Below are 18,078 nucleotides of genomic sequence, written 5' to 3'. Positions count from 1 at the left end.
AAAAGCCCTTTTTTGCCTTTAAAAGAAAAAAAAGTTTCCGACGAACAGGCAACTCAGCTGGGATCGTCAGAGGAGCCTTTTAAAAGCATTTTTTCTACTACCTCTTCAGCCGAAGAGATTGTAGAAAAAATGCTTTTAAAAGGCTCTGACGATCCGAGCTGAGCCGTGCGATCATCAGAGTCTTTTTTTTTTAACTTTTAAAAGCATTTTTTCGGCCAAAAAAAATGCTTTTAAAAGTAAAAAAAAAAACCCACTGATGATCGCGTGGCTCAGCTGGGCATGGGGGGGAGGGGGCAGGGATTTTTGCTACCGGTTCTCCGAACCACCCGCCACCATTGCTTCCAGATCGGGCGCTCCAGTCCGAACCGGGAGCATTTCACCCCTGGACTGAACCCGATTTTACAACCTTTGTTGTGTTGGTTGTAAATTGAATGAGGTGGTTGCTAAGTGAACACTGCAGTTAAGCAAATCCATTGTCTGCAGTGGGCATTTTTTTTGCCAGAAACTAGAAGTAAATGGTGTTCCAGTCCCCCCCCCCCCCCAAAAAAAAAGAAGTTTTAAATCATGCTCACATGATTGTGGGACCCTGTAAAAAGCCATAAGTGTGGAACTGTGAAAATCAAAGAGGATTTTCCCGACTAACCAACCTGGGGAACAGAAGCACTTGCGAATTGTTTGCACTGGAGAATCACGACAGTGGCTTCCTCCCCAGGGACCTCGGAAAACATCAGGCAACATTGTCTAAAGAAACAACAGACCCAATGAGGTTCATTACTCCACCACCGCATGCTTAAGTGTGCTAGAATTTTAAGAAATAAAATCATAATAGAAAAGACAGACCTAATAGAGCAAAGAGAGACAAAGATGAACCCTTACACTGAGATCTCACTATTTATAAACCACGTTTTCTCGGCATGAAAATCTGAGAGGCCCACCTGGCAACTTCAACCTTTATTGGTGTAACCAATTGCAAAACACCCATAAAATCTATCGGCAGACAAACAAAATATGGGATTTTACAACCTATCATTTCATTTTTATGGATGTTCCTGGGCTCAGCAAGATAGCTGGAGATATAATGGTGCTTCCATTTGATTCTTACCTTTGTAATATGCTAGATTATTTTCTTTTTTCTCATTTAAGGAATCTAGAGTGTAAAATTAGAGTAGGGAATTTGGTGGATACTAATAACATTATATAGCTCCCAGGTGCCACATTGGAGGCACATACCATTAAATGAAAGGATCAAAGTACATAATAAGAATTTTCAAATACTTTTTAAAAGTCTCAAAAGATTTTTTTGAAGTTTTTTAAGTTGCCCACCTATAATTCTGGCTATATATCCACTTTTGCTTCTGGTCCCACTCATGCTTTGGTTCTGATGTGCCACCTGAAAAATGGCACCCACCCCAATGCACAGCATCTTAAAATATGGATAGCCCGTGCAGGACATTTAATCATGTTGATGGACCATGACATAAAGCAGCTGCTGTGTTTCATCCTCATTAGAGTTGGAGCCTTTAGACCAGGGGTGTCAAACTCAACTTGGGATCACAAGGCAAGATTGACTGACAAGATGAGCAAACGGAAGATCAGCCTATGGTATCCCAAGAAGAACATAAATAAGGAAAGTGAAGTTGATGAAGACCCCCAATATTTCATCCAAGTCAGGAGAGAATTCTATTAAAGTACTTTCCTATAGCCCTTTTTTAAAAGAGCAGATTTTGATCTGGTTCATGAATCAACAAAATACTTGGCTCAATTCATTTCAAACACAGCTATTTTGCTCAACGTGGCAATCGGAATAGCCCACCAAGTGACAAGAAGACATTGGCATTTAGCATCAATCTGCACAACTTCTTGAAACTGGACTCTCTTTTCATTCTTCATGATTAAGAAGTAATACCAAAGCAGATAGGATCCAATGCAGATAGTCCTTGACTTACAACAGTTCGTTTAGTGACCATTCAAAGTTACAATGGCACTGAAAAAAAGTGACTTAGGACTGTTTTTCACACTCAGAACCATTGCAACATCACCATGGACACATGATCAAAATTCAGAAGCTTGGCAAGTGGGTCATATTTATGACAGGTGCAGGTCATATGATCACCTTTTGCAACCTTCCGACAAGCAAAGTCAATAGGGAAGCCAAATTCACTTAACATCTGCATTACTAACTTAACATCTGCAGTGATCCGCTTAACAGCGGTGGCAAGAAAGGTCATAAAATGGGGCAAAACTCACTTAACAATGACCTTGCTTAGCATCAGAAATGTTGGGCTCAATTGTGGTTGTTAGTTGAGAATTATCTGTACCAGCAATACCAACACCAGTCAGGAATATGTCCAACATGTTCCAAAAACACATCCTCCCCCAGAAAACAAAGTAAGATACTGACCGAGTGGCAGTTGGCTCCGTTGCCAACACCATGTTTGTACTTTCCAATGGCTGTGATGCCCATAGTATAGGCACTACCTCCATGGTAACCGCCTCTGCAGAAATAAAGCCATCATATTTTCAACCTTAGAGTGATTAATTTCTCTGCTAATCTTTCTATATATTTAGAATTTCAGAAGTTGTGTGAACTGCAAAGAAAAACGACACATTTCTAACACTCAAAGGACTCTTGTTCAGTGGAATATGTTTTTGTCAAGTTGCCTGCTCTTGGCAACTCTTCTTTATTAAAACGTCCTCTCTTCTTGGCTTCTTTCTGTATCCAATGGTTTCCTTTTGCCAGCGGACAGATGCAATTAGCATATCAAATATGTGCCTCCAAATCAATCAAATGTGTTTTAGAAGGCTAGGAAATCTTCCAGAAATGGATTAGAAGGGGATTTCAAGAACAATGTAAAGAAGGGAAGTTACTATTTCCTGGTAAAAGTTTGCATTCCTAATAGCGGGTTTAGTTCATGAAAGTTTTCCTAATTCATTTTGAGTTTCCAGTTTGAGGACCAGTTAGTTGATTCAATGAAACTTCACAGGATTTGCTCTGTCCATTACAGATACTCTCTTAGTTTAGACTGTACACCTGTGTAGCGGCTTCTTTTCATACCTTTGATGGAGGATGGATCAGATTATCATCAGTTCCTTTGAAACCTGAGTGGTCTAGAGCAGGAATTGCCAATTCAGCACTCATGGCTGTCAAGGTACCCATATACCCCAGCTTTCCAAAGCTGATTACAGATGCTAATACGGCACTAGGTTTTCTCAGATTTTTCATGAGACTGCTAATAGGTTACAAACAGTGGTGAATTCATTTTTTTTTAATACTGGTTCTGTGGCCGTGGCTTGGTGGGCGTTGCGTGGCTTGGTGGGTGTGACTTGGGTGTGGCAGGGGAAAGATACTGCAAAATCTCCATTCCCTTTCCACTCCAGGGAAAGGATACTGCAAAATCCCCATTACCATCCCACTCTGGGGCCAGCCAGAGGTGGTATTTGCCGGTTCTCCAAACTACTCAAAATTTCCGCTAGCAGTTCTCCAGAACCTATCAGAACCTGCTGAATTTCACCCCTGGTTGGAAGGTTTATGGGTAATATTGCTAAAATTGTGCCAGATTTATTGAGCTCATATGTTTTGGAGCAGAGCAGGTATGGTTGCATGCCTTTATTCCAACATTGGTCTTAGGAAAATATGAATATTTGAACAGATATTTCATAAGGCTATTTCATATATTTTCTCATTATTAGCTTTCATGATTAGACTATATATTTTGAATTATTGAGAGGTGCAGTGGTTCCATGGCTTAAAGACACTGGAGCAGATCTGTGCTCTGGTGGTTAGAGTCCTAGCACCATGTAACTACCGTGTTTTCCCGAAAATAAGACTCTGTCTTATATTTTTTTGAAGCTTGAAACAAGCGCTTGGCCTTATTGCCGTGCACTCAAAAGCCCGATTGGGCTTATTATCAGGGGATGTCTTATTTTGGGGGAAACAGGGTAGGTGAGCTCCCGTCGCTTGCCTCAGCTTCCACCAACCTAGCAGTTCAAAAGCATGTTACATGCAAGTAGATAAATAGTTACCACTTCGGTGGGAAAAATGAGGCACTCCATGCAGAAGTATGAATCCAAGTAGTGCCGGACCTGCCCAATGCAATACCTGAATGCAAGGTGACATCAGTGGACAGAAAAAGCCCCAGATGACACTGAAGACAGCTGTTACCATTTTGAGTGTGGAACTAGTTTATCCACTGTGGTACACTTCTGGATAGTGCGGGCAGGTGAACCAAACAGACTATGATAGATAGATAGATAGATAGATAGATAGATAGATAGATAGATAGATAGATAGATAGATAGATAGATAGATAGATAGAGATAGATAAATAGATAGATAGATATAGATATAGATATAGATATAGCTATAGCTATAGCTACAGATATATTACTATATAAACACTGTAGTCTCCTGGCTAATGTACCATTGCCATACACTAAATAAATAAATTTGAATTATTAACCAATGATCTGTCTAGTATAAGAAAGGCCAGCTAGTAGAAAAATAATGCAGAATCAAATAACGTTTAATCATATTAAAAATATGATATAAAACATATGAAGAACGGTTGCAGGAACTGGGCATGTCTAGCTTAACAAAAAGAAGGACTAGGGGAGACATGATAGCTGTGTTCCAATATCTCAGGGGCTGCCACAAAGAAGAGGGAGTCGGGCTGTTCTCCAAAGCACCCGAGGGCAGGACAAGAAGCAATGGGTGGAAACTGATCAAAGAAAGAAGCAACTTAGAACTAAGGAGAAATTTCCTGACAGTTAGAACAATTAATAAGTGGAACGACTTGCCTTCAGAAGTTGTGAATGCTCCAACACTGGAAATTTTTAAGAAAATGTTGGATAACCATCTGACTGAGATGGTGTAGGGTTTCCTGCCTGGGCAGGGGGTTGGACTAGAAGGCCTCCAAGGTCCCTTCCAACTCTGTTGTTATGTTAAAAAAGGGATTTATAGCAGCTCAGGAGAAGGTTTTGATCAGAAGAAGGTTGTGGGATAGAAATTCTTTGGCATGAATATCTACAAGCCGTTTATGGGAGATCTGCAAGGGAGAACACAGAAGGCACTGAAGAGAATAAATCACAATCGCACAGAAGAGAATTACCTCAAACAAATGACGTCATTGTTGCGGGTGAAAACTCTTGCTATTAACACTGCCAGGTCGTTGGCTTCAGTACCACTATTAGTCAGATAAGCTACCTATGACAAAGATTGTGACAAAAATACATTGTTAGAGAAGAGACCGAAGCTGCCACATATCTAAATTGATGCACAATTACCAATCCAACCTAGTGTAATGTAAAGTTGCTGTATAGGCAGTCCTTAAGTTATGCTCACAATTGAGCCCAAAATATCTGCTGCTAAACAAAGACAGTTGTTAAATGGGTTTTGTCCCATTTCATGAACTTTTCTTGCCGCAGTTGTTAAACTTTAGTAATCTGGTTGCAAAGCGAAACTGGCTTCACATGAACTTTGCTTGTTAGAAGATCACAAAACATGATCACATGGCCCCAGGACACAGCAACTATCTTAAATATGAGCCAGTGGCCAAACATCTGAATTTTGATCAGGTGACCCTGGGAATGCTGCAATGGTTATAAGTGTGAAAAACAGTCATAAGTCACTTTTTCAGCACTGTTGTAACTTTAAACGGTTACTAAATGAATGGTTGTACAGTAAATCAAGGATTACCTGAATCTACCTTTCAAAATATATCTTGCATTGCTGCTCATGGTTTGTTCTCCGAGCTTGTAGTTTGGCTTCTGAACATTTTGTTCACCAGGCTAGATGACATCCTCAGCAGGACTTCGGTTAAAGCATCTTGTTTCAGTTCTTCTCTGCTTTTATTGATCTCATGTGGTTGTGTGGTCAGTGGGTCATGTGACCAGCTGGTTATGCCATGTGATATGCCATGTAACTAGCTGGTCATTATATGTGAAGGTCCGGAACAAAAATCATTGGCCATGCCACCACATGCCACGTGCATGAATTCATTGAAGCCTGGATAAACCGATGGATCTATCAACAAACATGTTGACTTGGAGCTAGCCTAAGGAGCCATATCAATCAAGCGACCAACCACAACGGCACCGATAACCTCTTCACTTAGTGGTCTTCACACATAATGATCAGCCAGTCACATAGCATGACCAGCCAGTCACATGACCCAATAACCACATAAGATCATAAAAGTAGAGAACTGAATTAGCAATAGCACTTAGACTTATATACCGCTTCGCAGTGCTTTTACAGCCCTCTCTAAGCTGTTTACTGAGTCAGCCACTGGCCCCCAACAATATAAGTCATCATTTTACCCACCTCGGAAGGATGGAAGGCTGAGTCAACCTTGAGCCTGGTGAGATTCGATCTGCTAAATTGCAGGCAGCCGGCAGGCAGCAGAAGTAGCCTGCAGTACTGCACTCTAACCACTGCGCCACCACGGCTCATAAAATACTTCAACCAAAGTCCCGCTAAGGATGTCACCTAGCCTGGTGACGAAATATTCAGAAGATAAACAGCAAGCTCGGTGAACAAACCACCAACAACATCTACCAACCAAACTACAAATATTTTTTATCATTTCTAATATATTTTGCATTTTCCATGGCTCCAACTCTCTGACTGTCACCATAACTCATAAACTAAGTTATCCAATTTTGATATTAGGGCCCAGTTCCTTTCCCCTCTACATAAATGACATTCACAATGTGCACCCACCCCAAACCCTCTGAAGCAGTCCTGAAGATGCCCAACCTGACACACCTTTAAGGAGCCAGGAAGCAGCGAAGTCAGTTTCTTGGTATATTCTTGGATTCCTGGATGCAAGTAGATGTTGCTCGTGTGTCCCAGGCGGCCGAGCTGTTTCTGAGCTGCTGCTGTTACCTTCCTGGATTCATTAGGGGAAAAAAAGGCACTTCCAATCTAATTCATGGCAATGTTGGTCCTTAATTAGGAGACTAAGACTTGAAGAAACATCTCTCCTGGTATGTATCTTCTTGAAAGATTATGATCTGGGAGAATGGTGGTGTTGTCCCATAGCTGGGGGAAAAACCATTAGGGACTTCATTGTGGTGGTCTGTCTTTGAACCCCCTTTTCCAAGAAGCCACCTTTGGTTACTTCCTGCTTTTTGATGATTGACCTTCCATTCTCACATCTGGGACTTAACATCTGAAAACTATTTCCTCTTGATACCTTAAGTGACTATCTGTCCGTCTTATTATAAATACTGTGTGGCTGAAGTCAAGATATAATGTGAATTACATGAAAGGCATTATATGAATCCATGTGTGGTTGTGTAGGAAGCAAGTTTGGTTTCTCAGGCTGAGAAATGTGGAAAGTTTTAGGGAATGCTCCTCCGGTAAATGAAATTTATATGTAGGGCCTCTGGTGGCTCAACAGGCTAATGCAGCCTGTTATTAACAGCAACTGCTTGCAATATTGCAGGTTCAAGTCCCACCAGGCCCAAGGTTGACTCAGCCTTCCATCCTTTATAAGGTAGGTAAAATGAGGACCCAGATTGTTGGGGGGCAATAAGTTGACTTTGTATATAGTATACAAATGGATGAAGACTATTGCCTGACATAGTGTAAGCTGCCCTGAGTCTTCGGAGAAGGGCGGGATATAAATGCAAATAATAATAATAATAATAATAATAATAATAATAATAATAATAATAATAATAATAATAATAATAATAATAATAATAATAATAATAATAATTTTATCCTGAAATGTCACCAGTCACAAGAATTTTTTTTTAAACTAGTGGGCAGGCTGTATTTTTTTAAAAAATAATTACAGTGAACTAATATGCTGCATAATTTACAGAAATGAAAACAATCTTGAGTCACTAGAAAATGCAACATTACAGGAACACTTTCAGAAGAATTTTTTATCTTTAAATAAATAAAACATCACCGTGGCTATTTGCTACGCTCTTAAGTCCAATTAAATAAGGATTATGCCTGTTCAAAGTAGCCGTGACGTCAGAGAAATCTATGGAGATTCTCAATCATCCATGTCTTGGTTGCCCCAAAGGTGTTTTTTCCAAAAGGCAACTGGACGTTCTTGTTTTTCTTTCTTTGAAAACCTTTCAAAGAACAACTGAAGAAGCTTCATAGTTGAGAAGCTAAATGTTTTCAAGGCAAAAAAAAACCAAAAAAACAGTTGCCTTTTGGAAAAAGAACCTTTGGGATAGGGGTGAAATCTAAAAATTTTCCCTACAGGTTCTGTGGGCGTGGCTTAATTGGTGGGCATGGCTTGGTGGTCAGGTGACCCGGTGGGCATGGCTTGGTGGTCAGGTGACTGAATGGGCATGGCCAATAATAATAAATAATAAAAATAATAAACAAAGTATACAAAACTTGGTAGCGCACCGGTCTATCTTCTTTAAAAATAGAGGCACCGGTCTACTAATCGCCTTTTTTTGGGAGCGCACTGGTCTACCTTCTTTAAAAATAGAGGCACCGGTCTACTAGCTGCCTACAGCGCTGATCAGCTGTAGTGCGACCCTTTGAAACACCACGGCAGTCATTTAAGGCCATCTGCAGCTATATCACCACTGAGAGTTTCAGGGACAGAGAAGAGGAACAGCGAGGCGTCGGGGGGGCAGGGATTTTTGCTACCAGTTCTCCGAACTACCCACCCCCATCGCTACCGGATCGCGCAATCCAGTCCGAACCAGGAGCATTTCACCCCTGCTTTGGGATGATGTCAGAGAAGGTAAGTCAATAGCAACCAAAGAAAAAGAATGTTTCCTGGGTTTTTTGCAACTGGCACACACTGCTAATGGAATTCAGCCATGCCAATCCTTTCATGTCAGCGTGGGTGTTAAAAGCTTACTTACGGATGGCAATGACCAACACTGACAGTAACGATTCCACCAAAGAGATCCAGGTATCTTCGTCCTTCAAAGTCAAACAGCCACTGCATGTGTCCTTGATGGATCAGGAGTGGTCTCTTATAATAAGTGTACAGGGATGGGAATACGTTCTCTTGACGAATCTTCAGCATTTGTTCATAAGAATAGGACTAAAACATTAAACAAAGGGTATGTTTTGTGAATCTCAGCACAGCCTCAGATCACATCAAGACCAAGCAACTATATTCAAACAACATATTAGGATTGCTTAATTTTAATCTTAGGTTTTCTCTTCTTTTGGGGGGCTATGCCTGATGTGTGAACCCAGCCCATTTTGTATCCAGAAGAAACTATTCTTTCTTTCCATTCTGAATCTGCCAGACTGCGCAGAGGATTTTGAGTTTTAGACTTCGGGTTTAGGACAGACATGGATAAATTAAAACATGTCCAGAGGAAACTAGTTGGCTAGAGAATACAGGGAGTCGAGGTCCACACATCATAAAGTTGCCAAGGTTAAGAAACACTGGTCTAACCTGAGGAACATTAACTGGCAGTGATTGTTTAGGATTTCTGGCAGGAATACTCTACTGTTGAAATCCAAATTTTTTTACTACCAGTTCTGTGGACGTGGCTTGGTCAGCGTGGCTTGGTGGGAGTGGCAGGGGAAGGATATTGCAAAATCCCCATTCCCTCCCTACTCCTGGGGCAAGGATATTGCAAAATCTACATTCCCACCCAACTCTGGGGCAGCCAGTGGTGGTATTTGCCGATTCTCCAAACTGCTCAAAATTTCCGCTACCTGTTCTCCAGAACCTATCAAAACCTGCTGGATTTCACCCCTGGAATACTCCCATCTCTTATGCAAGATGGCACAGATAAGACCAAAGATCTGCCGGATAGAGAGCCAACGTGGCACAGTGGTTAAAGTGCAGTACTGCAGGCTATTTCAGCTGACTGCTAGCTGCAGCTCAGCAGATCGAATCTCACTGGCTCAAGCTTGACTCAGCCTTTCATCCTTCCAAAGTGGGTAAAATGAGGACCCAGATTGTTGGGGGCAATATGCTGACATTTGTAAACAGCTTACAGAGGACAGTTAAAAGCACTATGAAGCAGTATATAAGTCTAAGTGCTATTGCTACCACATGTGCCCAATTCCTGAGCTACAGTCTTATCCAACTTTCTGTATCATAATAACAGTAGCAATAGCACTGAGACTCAGCTACTACCTTGTAGTGTTTTACAGCACTCTCTGAGCGGTTTACAAAGTCAGCCTATTGCCCCCAACAATCTGGGTCCTCGTTTTACCAACCTCAGAAGGATGGAAGGCCAAGACAACCTTGAGTCTGTCAGGATCGAACTCTAGGCTGTGGGAGAGTCAGCCTGCAATACTGCATTCTAACCACTCTGCCAGCAGGGCTCAATCACAATAGATATTTGCTTAGTTTGATCCGTTGCATTTAGTTCCCAACATGGCATCAATGATACCAATCATACGTAACGACCAAGACTATCATTTGCTTACATCATACTTCTCAGGCACAAAGGCACATGGAGGCATTTTTGGTTGGAGGCAGGAAGAGTTTTTCAATTCTTGATACTGATGCACCTCTAAGAAAACAAAATTCAGATTAATATGCTTATCAAAGCCCATCCCAACAGCCATCTGTCTGGAATGTAATTTAATTTCACAGCAAATAATTTTCACCTTTTATGGCAAAGGCATTGCCCGTAATGGATGAAATGTCATCTTGAATTTTGTGAATGCAGCTGAAATTGCACTTCATGGGCCAGGAGGGGAAATTGAACAGAATTCTTAAAGAAATCTGAGCTCTGGTTTTTTTGGAATATAGACAAAGGTTAAGTCCACCCCACCCCTATTTTTCAGGAACAATTTTCATATCATGTGCTTAGTGGGGTTTCATTGGACATCCTCTGTCCACCCTCACATCTTCCAATTGTATCGGATCCCATCATCCCCACCGGCATGAATATTCTGTTCCTTGCAGGCCAGAAAGAATAGGAATCGTAGCATGTCTATCATGTCTGGAAAGCATATCGAGAGAGGCAAATTGCATCTATTAACACTAATTAAAAGTGTTAATTAACACATTAAAAGTGCTCATATTCTCCTTCACTAATGTCGGCTGGAATTCTTGATTCTCCCAAGTCTATTTTTTTTTATTTAATTGGGCTGCTCTAACCAAGTAAAAAAACATTCTGGGAAAAAGCAAAGGTCAACCATCATCACTGTGTAAAGAAAGCTACACCAACCTGTCCATATAGAATTTATAGATCATAGAAAGTTATCTTGCTCCAAGGGGTCTTGATTTCACTTACAAGTTAGCTAAAACTGGTAAAAGCATCCCGGAAAAGAAAGAAGAGCAACTGCACCAGTTGGCTTTCCACACCTACCCTTATTCTGTTCTGTTCTGTTATTTCTAATTCTTCTTCTTCTTCTATTCTATTCTATTCTATTCTATTCTATTCTATTCTATTCTATTCTATTCTATTCTATTCTATTCTATTCTTTCTAATTCTTCTAATTTTACTCTACTCTACTCTTATTTTTTTCTGAATCCCTTTCTATTCTATTCTATTCTATTCTATTCTATTCTATTCTATTCTATTCTATTCTATTCTATTCTATTCTATTCCATTCCATTCCATTCCATTCCATTCCATTCCATTCCATTCCATTCCATTTTAGTCTATTATAATTATGACATAACGTCAAAGGTCATGAAACATTTCCTGTGCTGATTCTGGGCTATGTTATTTCCCAAGGAAGGGGAGAATCAATCAGATTCCAATGCTGATCTAGGCCAGTGATGGCTAAACTTTTCTGGACCAAGTGGCCAAAGCGTACCCAAACCCCCAAAATGCAATGTGCGTGTGGACCCTGCGCATGCACCCTGCCCCTTGTGCATGCCCGCACAGCCCCCTGCATGTGCCCTGTCCCAAGCACATGTGCTTCCTGCATGCGCCTTGCACCCATGCATGTGCAACAGAGACCCGAAGACCAGTTGGCTGGCAGGAGGTGTGTGCACATGCGCAGAAGAGCTGAACTGGGGCAACAGCTCACGTGCCATCAGAGAGGGCGCTGCATGCCACCACTGGCACACATGCCATAGGTTTGCCATCATGGATCTAGGCTTTCAAGGCTGGTATCTGTTGGATTTAAGGTTTAGCGACCCCAAGTGTAGAGAACAGCTTTCCTGATGTTTCAATGGGAGATACCAGCCATCACCAACGTGCACCAATCAGAAACCAGCTTAGATAAAGACCAATCTCAAACTGCCCAAGGAGTTGCTGATCCAGTTCTACAGAGGAATTATTGAGTCTATCATCTGCACCTCTATAATTGTCTGGTTTAGTTCTGCAACCCAACAAGACAGACACAGACTTCAGAGGATAATTAGAACTGCAGAAAAAACAATGGCTACCAACCTGCCTTCCATTGAGGACCTGTATACTGCACGGGTCAAAAAGAGGGCTGTGAAAATATTTACAGACCCCTCACATCCTGGACATAAACTGTTTCAACTCCTACCCTCAAAAGGATGCTATAGAGCACTGCACACCAGAACAACTAGACACAAGAACAGTTTTTTCCCGAACATCATCACTCTGCTAAACAAATAATTCCCTCAACACTGTCAAACTATTTACTAAATCTGCACTACTATTAATCTTCTCATCGTTCCCATCACCCATCTCCTTCCACTTATGAATGTATGGCTGTAACTTTGTTGCTTGTATCCTTACGATTTATACTGATATTTTTTCCTGATTGCTTATTTGTACCCTATGACTATCATTAAGTGTTGTAAGTGTTGTACCTTGATGAAGGTATCTTTTCTTTTATGTACACTGAGAGCATATGCACCAAGACTTGTGTGTCCAATCACACTTGGCCAATAAAAAATTCTATTCTATTCTATTCTATTCTATTCTATTCTATTCTATTCTATTCTATTCTATCAGAATTGGCTATAAAGCCAGCAGGCCAGTCAGTGCCCACTAAATTGCCTGTGATCTGCATAGCAGGTCCCTTTGTTTCTGAAGATGTGAATTGCTGGCAAAATATCAGGGAACGTGTTTGCTAGACCTTGGTCACTAAACCCTGAAGCCCAAGGCTGTCCAACAAATTCCAGTGTTCATTCAAGTAAAATAACTTAATTGTTTGGGGCTGTCCTTCCACTTCCAATTGCAGGTCAACGAGTTTAAGAGGCTCGCTTGAGAGTCGGTGGCTGACCTCAATTCCACCCGTTTGGGGCTCAAAGTCCAAGGTGTAGCCCAAGGGAGGAGCACTGCAGACACCCACAGGCGACGCCAATGGGGAAACCCCGGGAGGGCCAGTTCAGCAAGAGTTCAGCAACATTTGGCTCACGGCTGCCTTTGTTGGGTCCTTGCTGGTGCAGAGCTCTCCAACCTCGGCAACTTTAAGACGTGTGGACTTCAACTCCCAGAGTGCCTCAGCCAGCTTTAAGATTCCAGAAGTCTTAAAATTCCTCTGGTTGGAGAGCCCTGTGCTAGTGCATTGTCCCGGCTGGAGAGACCAGCTTTGGCTTGAACGAAGGAGGCCGGCGGCCCGTCTCCCCTCTCAGAATGGGGGATGGTGGCTTAAAAGCAGTGGGTGGACTTCAACTCCCAGAATTCCTGAGTCAGCATGAAGTCTTCATCTTCAAGTTGCCAAGTTTGAAAAACTCTGATCTCTATTGTCCCAAAGGTGCTTTTTTCAGGAGGCATCTGGACTTCCTTATTTTTTTTCTTCTTTGAAGATGTTTCTCTTCTCATCCAAGAAGATTCTTCCAGCTCTGACTGGATGGTGGGGAATGGAAGGATTTAGATTCCTTGCAGACAGCTGGTCATTTATATTTCTGCAAGGATTTATATGTCCGCAAGGAATCCAAATCCTTCCATTCCCCACCATCCCAGTCCAAGCTGAAGAAGCTTCTTGGATGAGAAGCGAAACGTCTTCAAAAGAAAAAGAAAAAAAACACCAAGAAAGTCCAGTTACCTTCCGAAAAAGCACCTTTGGGATAACCATGACCTGGATGACCGAGAATCTCCATAAACTTCAGATCTCGATTATAAATCTAGTGCGAGGGGCTCAGTGCACTTTGGCTTGCCCAAAACCATCTTTCTTAAAGGGTCAATTATTTGATCTGCAGTGCAGCGGTTCGAGATCGCTTTCTCCTCCAGCCACGAGCTGATTGGGCGCTTACAGCCCATCTCAGCTCCAGATCTTTCTCCCCATCCAGGGTCTGCTTGCTCCAGTGCGGTGCTTCGCTCAGTGGCTCGCTAGGTTTGACTTCGATTGTCCTCTTTTCCCCAACCCGGTGCCCTCCAGTTGTGTGGAGGTGTCATCCTCCATAATAATCCCCAATCATCAGGGATACCAATGACAGTTGCTTGGGACCAACAGGACTACAAGAAGATGAAGGATCAACTTCTTCCATCATTTCCAGTGTGGACTGGGGTTATAAAGGAGGTCAGAGTTTTTTCAAATTTGGCAACTTGAAGATGGGACGGGCGGACTTCAACTCCCAGAATTCCTCAGCCAGGATGAGGTCCATCCAAGTTGCCAAGTTTGAAAAATACTGACCCCCTAAACACACTGGGTTGCATTAGGTCAGTGGCTTTCGAGTGAATCCACTCTTCCCCCATGGTCCTCAGTGAAGGAGCTGGGGTGGGGCGGGAGGGTTCCAAGCCTCACCCATCTGCCAATTCTCAAGTCTCACCCTGCTCTGATACTTAGAAGAAAAATCCTATATTTCCCCCTGACTAGGCCTAATCTCATGCAAAAGATCAAGCGCCCTGATTGTATCATAATGCATTAATTTCCAAGTAACAGTAACAGAGTTGGAAGGGACCTTGGAGGTCATCTAGTCCAACCCCCTGCTCACGCAGGAGACCTATACTAGGGATTCGAACCACCGACCTTTCTGATCGACTTTCTGATCTACGGCAGTGAGCTGATTCCGCAGTGCCAGTTAGGAAAAGCACAACGTGAACAGGAGTGGGTGGTTACTGCTGAATTCCCCAAATTAAAAGTGCAAAATCGTGCGTGCGTTTGTTCTCGCCTTCCCACGACACTCTTGACCCGGGCAGAATGCCTCTACTTACCTCTCCCCGGGAGGGCCCGTACCGTGCCGGCCCTCTTCCCGGCCAAAAAGCGGCCCAAACGGGCGAGGGGGAGCCGCGCGGAGCGAACCATCTTTTCGTCGCTTCAGCAGCCCAAGCGAGCGGCGTGGACTTTAAGACCGGCGCGGCCCACCAATGGCAACGGAGCTGCCGTCGCCGCCTCTTGGACCAGCCGCCCCTGATCCCTCCTGCACGCCCCGAGTTTAACCGAGAGGGCAATTGGGGCCGAGGAGCGAGGGAAGGAACGCCGTGCCTCTCGGGTGGGCGAAGGCCGGGCATCCGAGACAATCTCTGTGCATGTGCAAAGCGCTCCTCTCCTTCCTGTCCCCTGTGGGGGCGCTCCCTTCCCTTCTGACAGTGAGAACAATCAGCCAATGGAACAGAAGTTGCCTTCAGAAGTTGTGGGAGCTTCATCACTGGAGGCTTTCAAGGGGAGAATGGACTGCCCTCTGTCAGAAATGATGTAGGGTCTCCTGCTTGGGGGGGGAGGGTTAGACTAGATGACTTACAAGGTCCCTTCCAACTCTCCATCCCTGTCCTAATGTCCCTTTTTATTCGTATCAATTTCATGTGTTCATAATCATGTTTATACTTTTATCTTTTATCTTATATATGCTTGACAAAATAATAATAATAATAATAATAATAATAATAATAATAATAATAATAATAATAATAATAATAATAATAATAATAATAATAATATTCTTAAAATAATATTTTAAGAAGATACTTGGTTGATACCTAGGATGCTGGCAGCAACCCGTATCAATTATTAGCACCAGTCAATTGTATTTGTGACACATTTTTAAATGTTCGGTTGACTGAGTTTCATGTTTAATGTATAAAGTTAATAATAATAATAATAATAATAATAATAATAATAATAATAATAATAATAATAATAATAATAATAATAATAATATACTTTATTCATTAAATATGTAACTCAGTCAACCAATCATTAAAAATGTGTCACAAATACCATTGATTGGTGCTAATGGTTGGTACAAGTTGTTGCCAGCGTTCTTGGTATTAACCAGGTACCTTCTTAAAATATATGATGTTTTTTGCAGTTCTGCTGGTGTTATTGCAGGAAGCTGCAATTTCTTGATGTCTTTTGTAAAATTCTGGACATGGTACCAAGTGCCCCGATTATTTTTTTATTATTATTTATTAATTTATCTTTATTCATTACACATGAAACTCAATCAATTGAACAGTCAAAAAGGCATCACAAATACTATTGACTGGTGTTAATGGTTGATATGGGTTGCTGCCAGCATCCTAGGTATCAACCAAGTACCTTCTTAAGATGTACAATGTTCCAAGTAGTGCAGTTTTTTGCAGTTCTGCTGGTGTTATTGCAGGAAGTTGCAATTTTCTGATGTACCTTATAAAATTCTTGGACATGGTACCAAGAGCCCCGATGACAATGGGTATCACTGGTTGTTGTTGTTGTTGTTGTTGTTGTTTTTATTATTATTATTATTATTATTATTATTATTATTATTATTATTATTATTATTATTTGTTATTATTATTCTCCCCTAATGGACCCCTTTGTTGCCTGCCTTCTCCTCTTCAACTCTTTTTCTGTCTTTCTCCCCGGCAGCCTTCTTATCTCTTTATTGATAGTTCTACTGGGCTGCCCCAAAGATGCTTTTTCCAAGAGTCAACTGGACTATTTGGTTTTTCTTTGAAGACGTTTCGCTCCTCATCCAAGAAGCTTCTTCAGCTCTGACTGGATGGTGGGGTATGGAAGGATGAATGGAATTCATTCCATTCCCTACCATTCAGCCAAAGCTGAAGAAGCTTCTTGAATTCAAAGAAGAAAGGAAAAAGAAAAAGGAAAAAAAAAATAAGTAAGTCCGGTTGACTGCTGAAAAAGCACATTTCGGAGAGCCATGACCTGGATGATTGAGAATCTCCATATTCTTCTACTGGGCTGGTTCAAATTTAAACCGAATTCCTCCATTCACATGGTTCTTTTGACTTTGACATTGGAAAAATGGGTAAAATGAGTATTAACGACTTGGCCAATTTTTCAGACAGGACCCGAGAGATGAGACTAATGGAGGAATGAGGCTGGCTGTCCAACCAAGTTGAACAGCCAGTGAAGTCCACCACATCACTTTCCCAACCTTGGCAACTTTAAAACCTGTGGCTGGCTGGGGAATTCTGGTAATTGAAGTTCACACGTCTTAAAGTTGGCAAAGTTGGGAAGTCAAGATGGGCGCTATGAAGCAGCAACATCTGACAGACAAAAACAGTCAGAGCTTGGATCACTCCTTCAAGCCATCATTTTTACTTTTTTTTAACCACATTCTGAAGGCGGCCCTGCATACAACCTGTCATGCCAGTTTTGCCCCATGCCCTGAAGCAGAAAATCTTGGAACCCCTCCCTTTGCTTGTCTGGTGAAGAAAAAAACAATGCTAGCCAAGGACCCTTAAATTCAGTTGTTTGTGTCAGCACCATGATTCTCACAGTAGTTTCCTCCTTTGGATCACTTCTGAGCACTTCAATCAAGAAATGCTGGCTAGATGCGCATTGTCGTTACCCACAGCACAATCCTGTAGGAGCTACATTGGTTGCCGATTTGCTTCCGGGTGCAATTCAAGGTGCTAGTTGTTACCTTTAAAGCTCCCAGATTAGACCGGATCGCACAATCCAGTAGCGATTGTGGCCGGGAGCTCGGCAATCCAGTAGCAATTGCGGAGCAAAGCTCCGCCCACCTGCCTGGGGTGTCATTACTTAACCAGGAAGTGATGTGTTTTGTACCTTCTACGCATGCGCAGAAGGTCTGTATGTGAATGTGACACACACACGTGTGTGAGGAAAGCGAGTGGGCATGCACGGCATGTGCAAGTCTGAACCGGTAAGGAAAGTAAGTAGATTTCACCCCAGTTTTAAAGCAGGGGTGGTATTCACTTACCTTCGCTACCAGTTCGCAAATGGGAGCTCGCACGCGCCTCCGTGCATATGGGATGAGATTACGGCTGGGTGGGTGGGCGGAGCCACCTGCAGCTGCCGCTACTGGTTCACCTGAACTGGATAGAACTGGC

General features: G+C 42.2%; 1 protein-coding gene across 1 annotated transcript in view; it reads right to left on the bottom strand.

Moving 5' to 3' along the window:
- AGXT2 (alanine--glyoxylate aminotransferase 2) overlaps window positions 1-15,347 on the bottom strand; it is a 33,118-nt gene extending 17,771 nt beyond the window's left edge. Inside the window, exons 1-7 of the mRNA XM_058169045.1 lie at window positions 14,995-15,347; window positions 10,388-10,473; window positions 8,851-9,035; window positions 6,767-6,890; window positions 5,109-5,203; window positions 2,402-2,495; window positions 648-741 (exon numbers count right to left, since the gene is read on the bottom strand). Of these exons, the coding sequence (XP_058025028.1) occupies window positions 648-741; window positions 2,402-2,495; window positions 5,109-5,203; window positions 6,767-6,890; window positions 8,851-9,035; window positions 10,388-10,473; window positions 14,995-15,085 (769 nt within the window). The 5' untranslated portion in view covers window positions 15,086-15,347. The remainder of the gene's footprint in view (window positions 1-647; window positions 742-2,401; window positions 2,496-5,108; window positions 5,204-6,766; window positions 6,891-8,850; window positions 9,036-10,387; window positions 10,474-14,994) is intronic.
- Between the last annotated feature and the right edge of the window lie 2,731 nt (window positions 15,348-18,078).

This window comes from Ahaetulla prasina, chromosome 2, assembly GCF_028640845.1.
Source record: "Ahaetulla prasina isolate Xishuangbanna chromosome 2, ASM2864084v1, whole genome shotgun sequence".
NCBI lineage: Eukaryota > Metazoa > Chordata > Lepidosauria > Squamata > Colubridae > Ahaetulla > Ahaetulla prasina.
The sequence above is the reverse complement of the archived record's forward strand: the minus strand, read 5'-3'. Positions and strand labels throughout refer to the sequence as shown.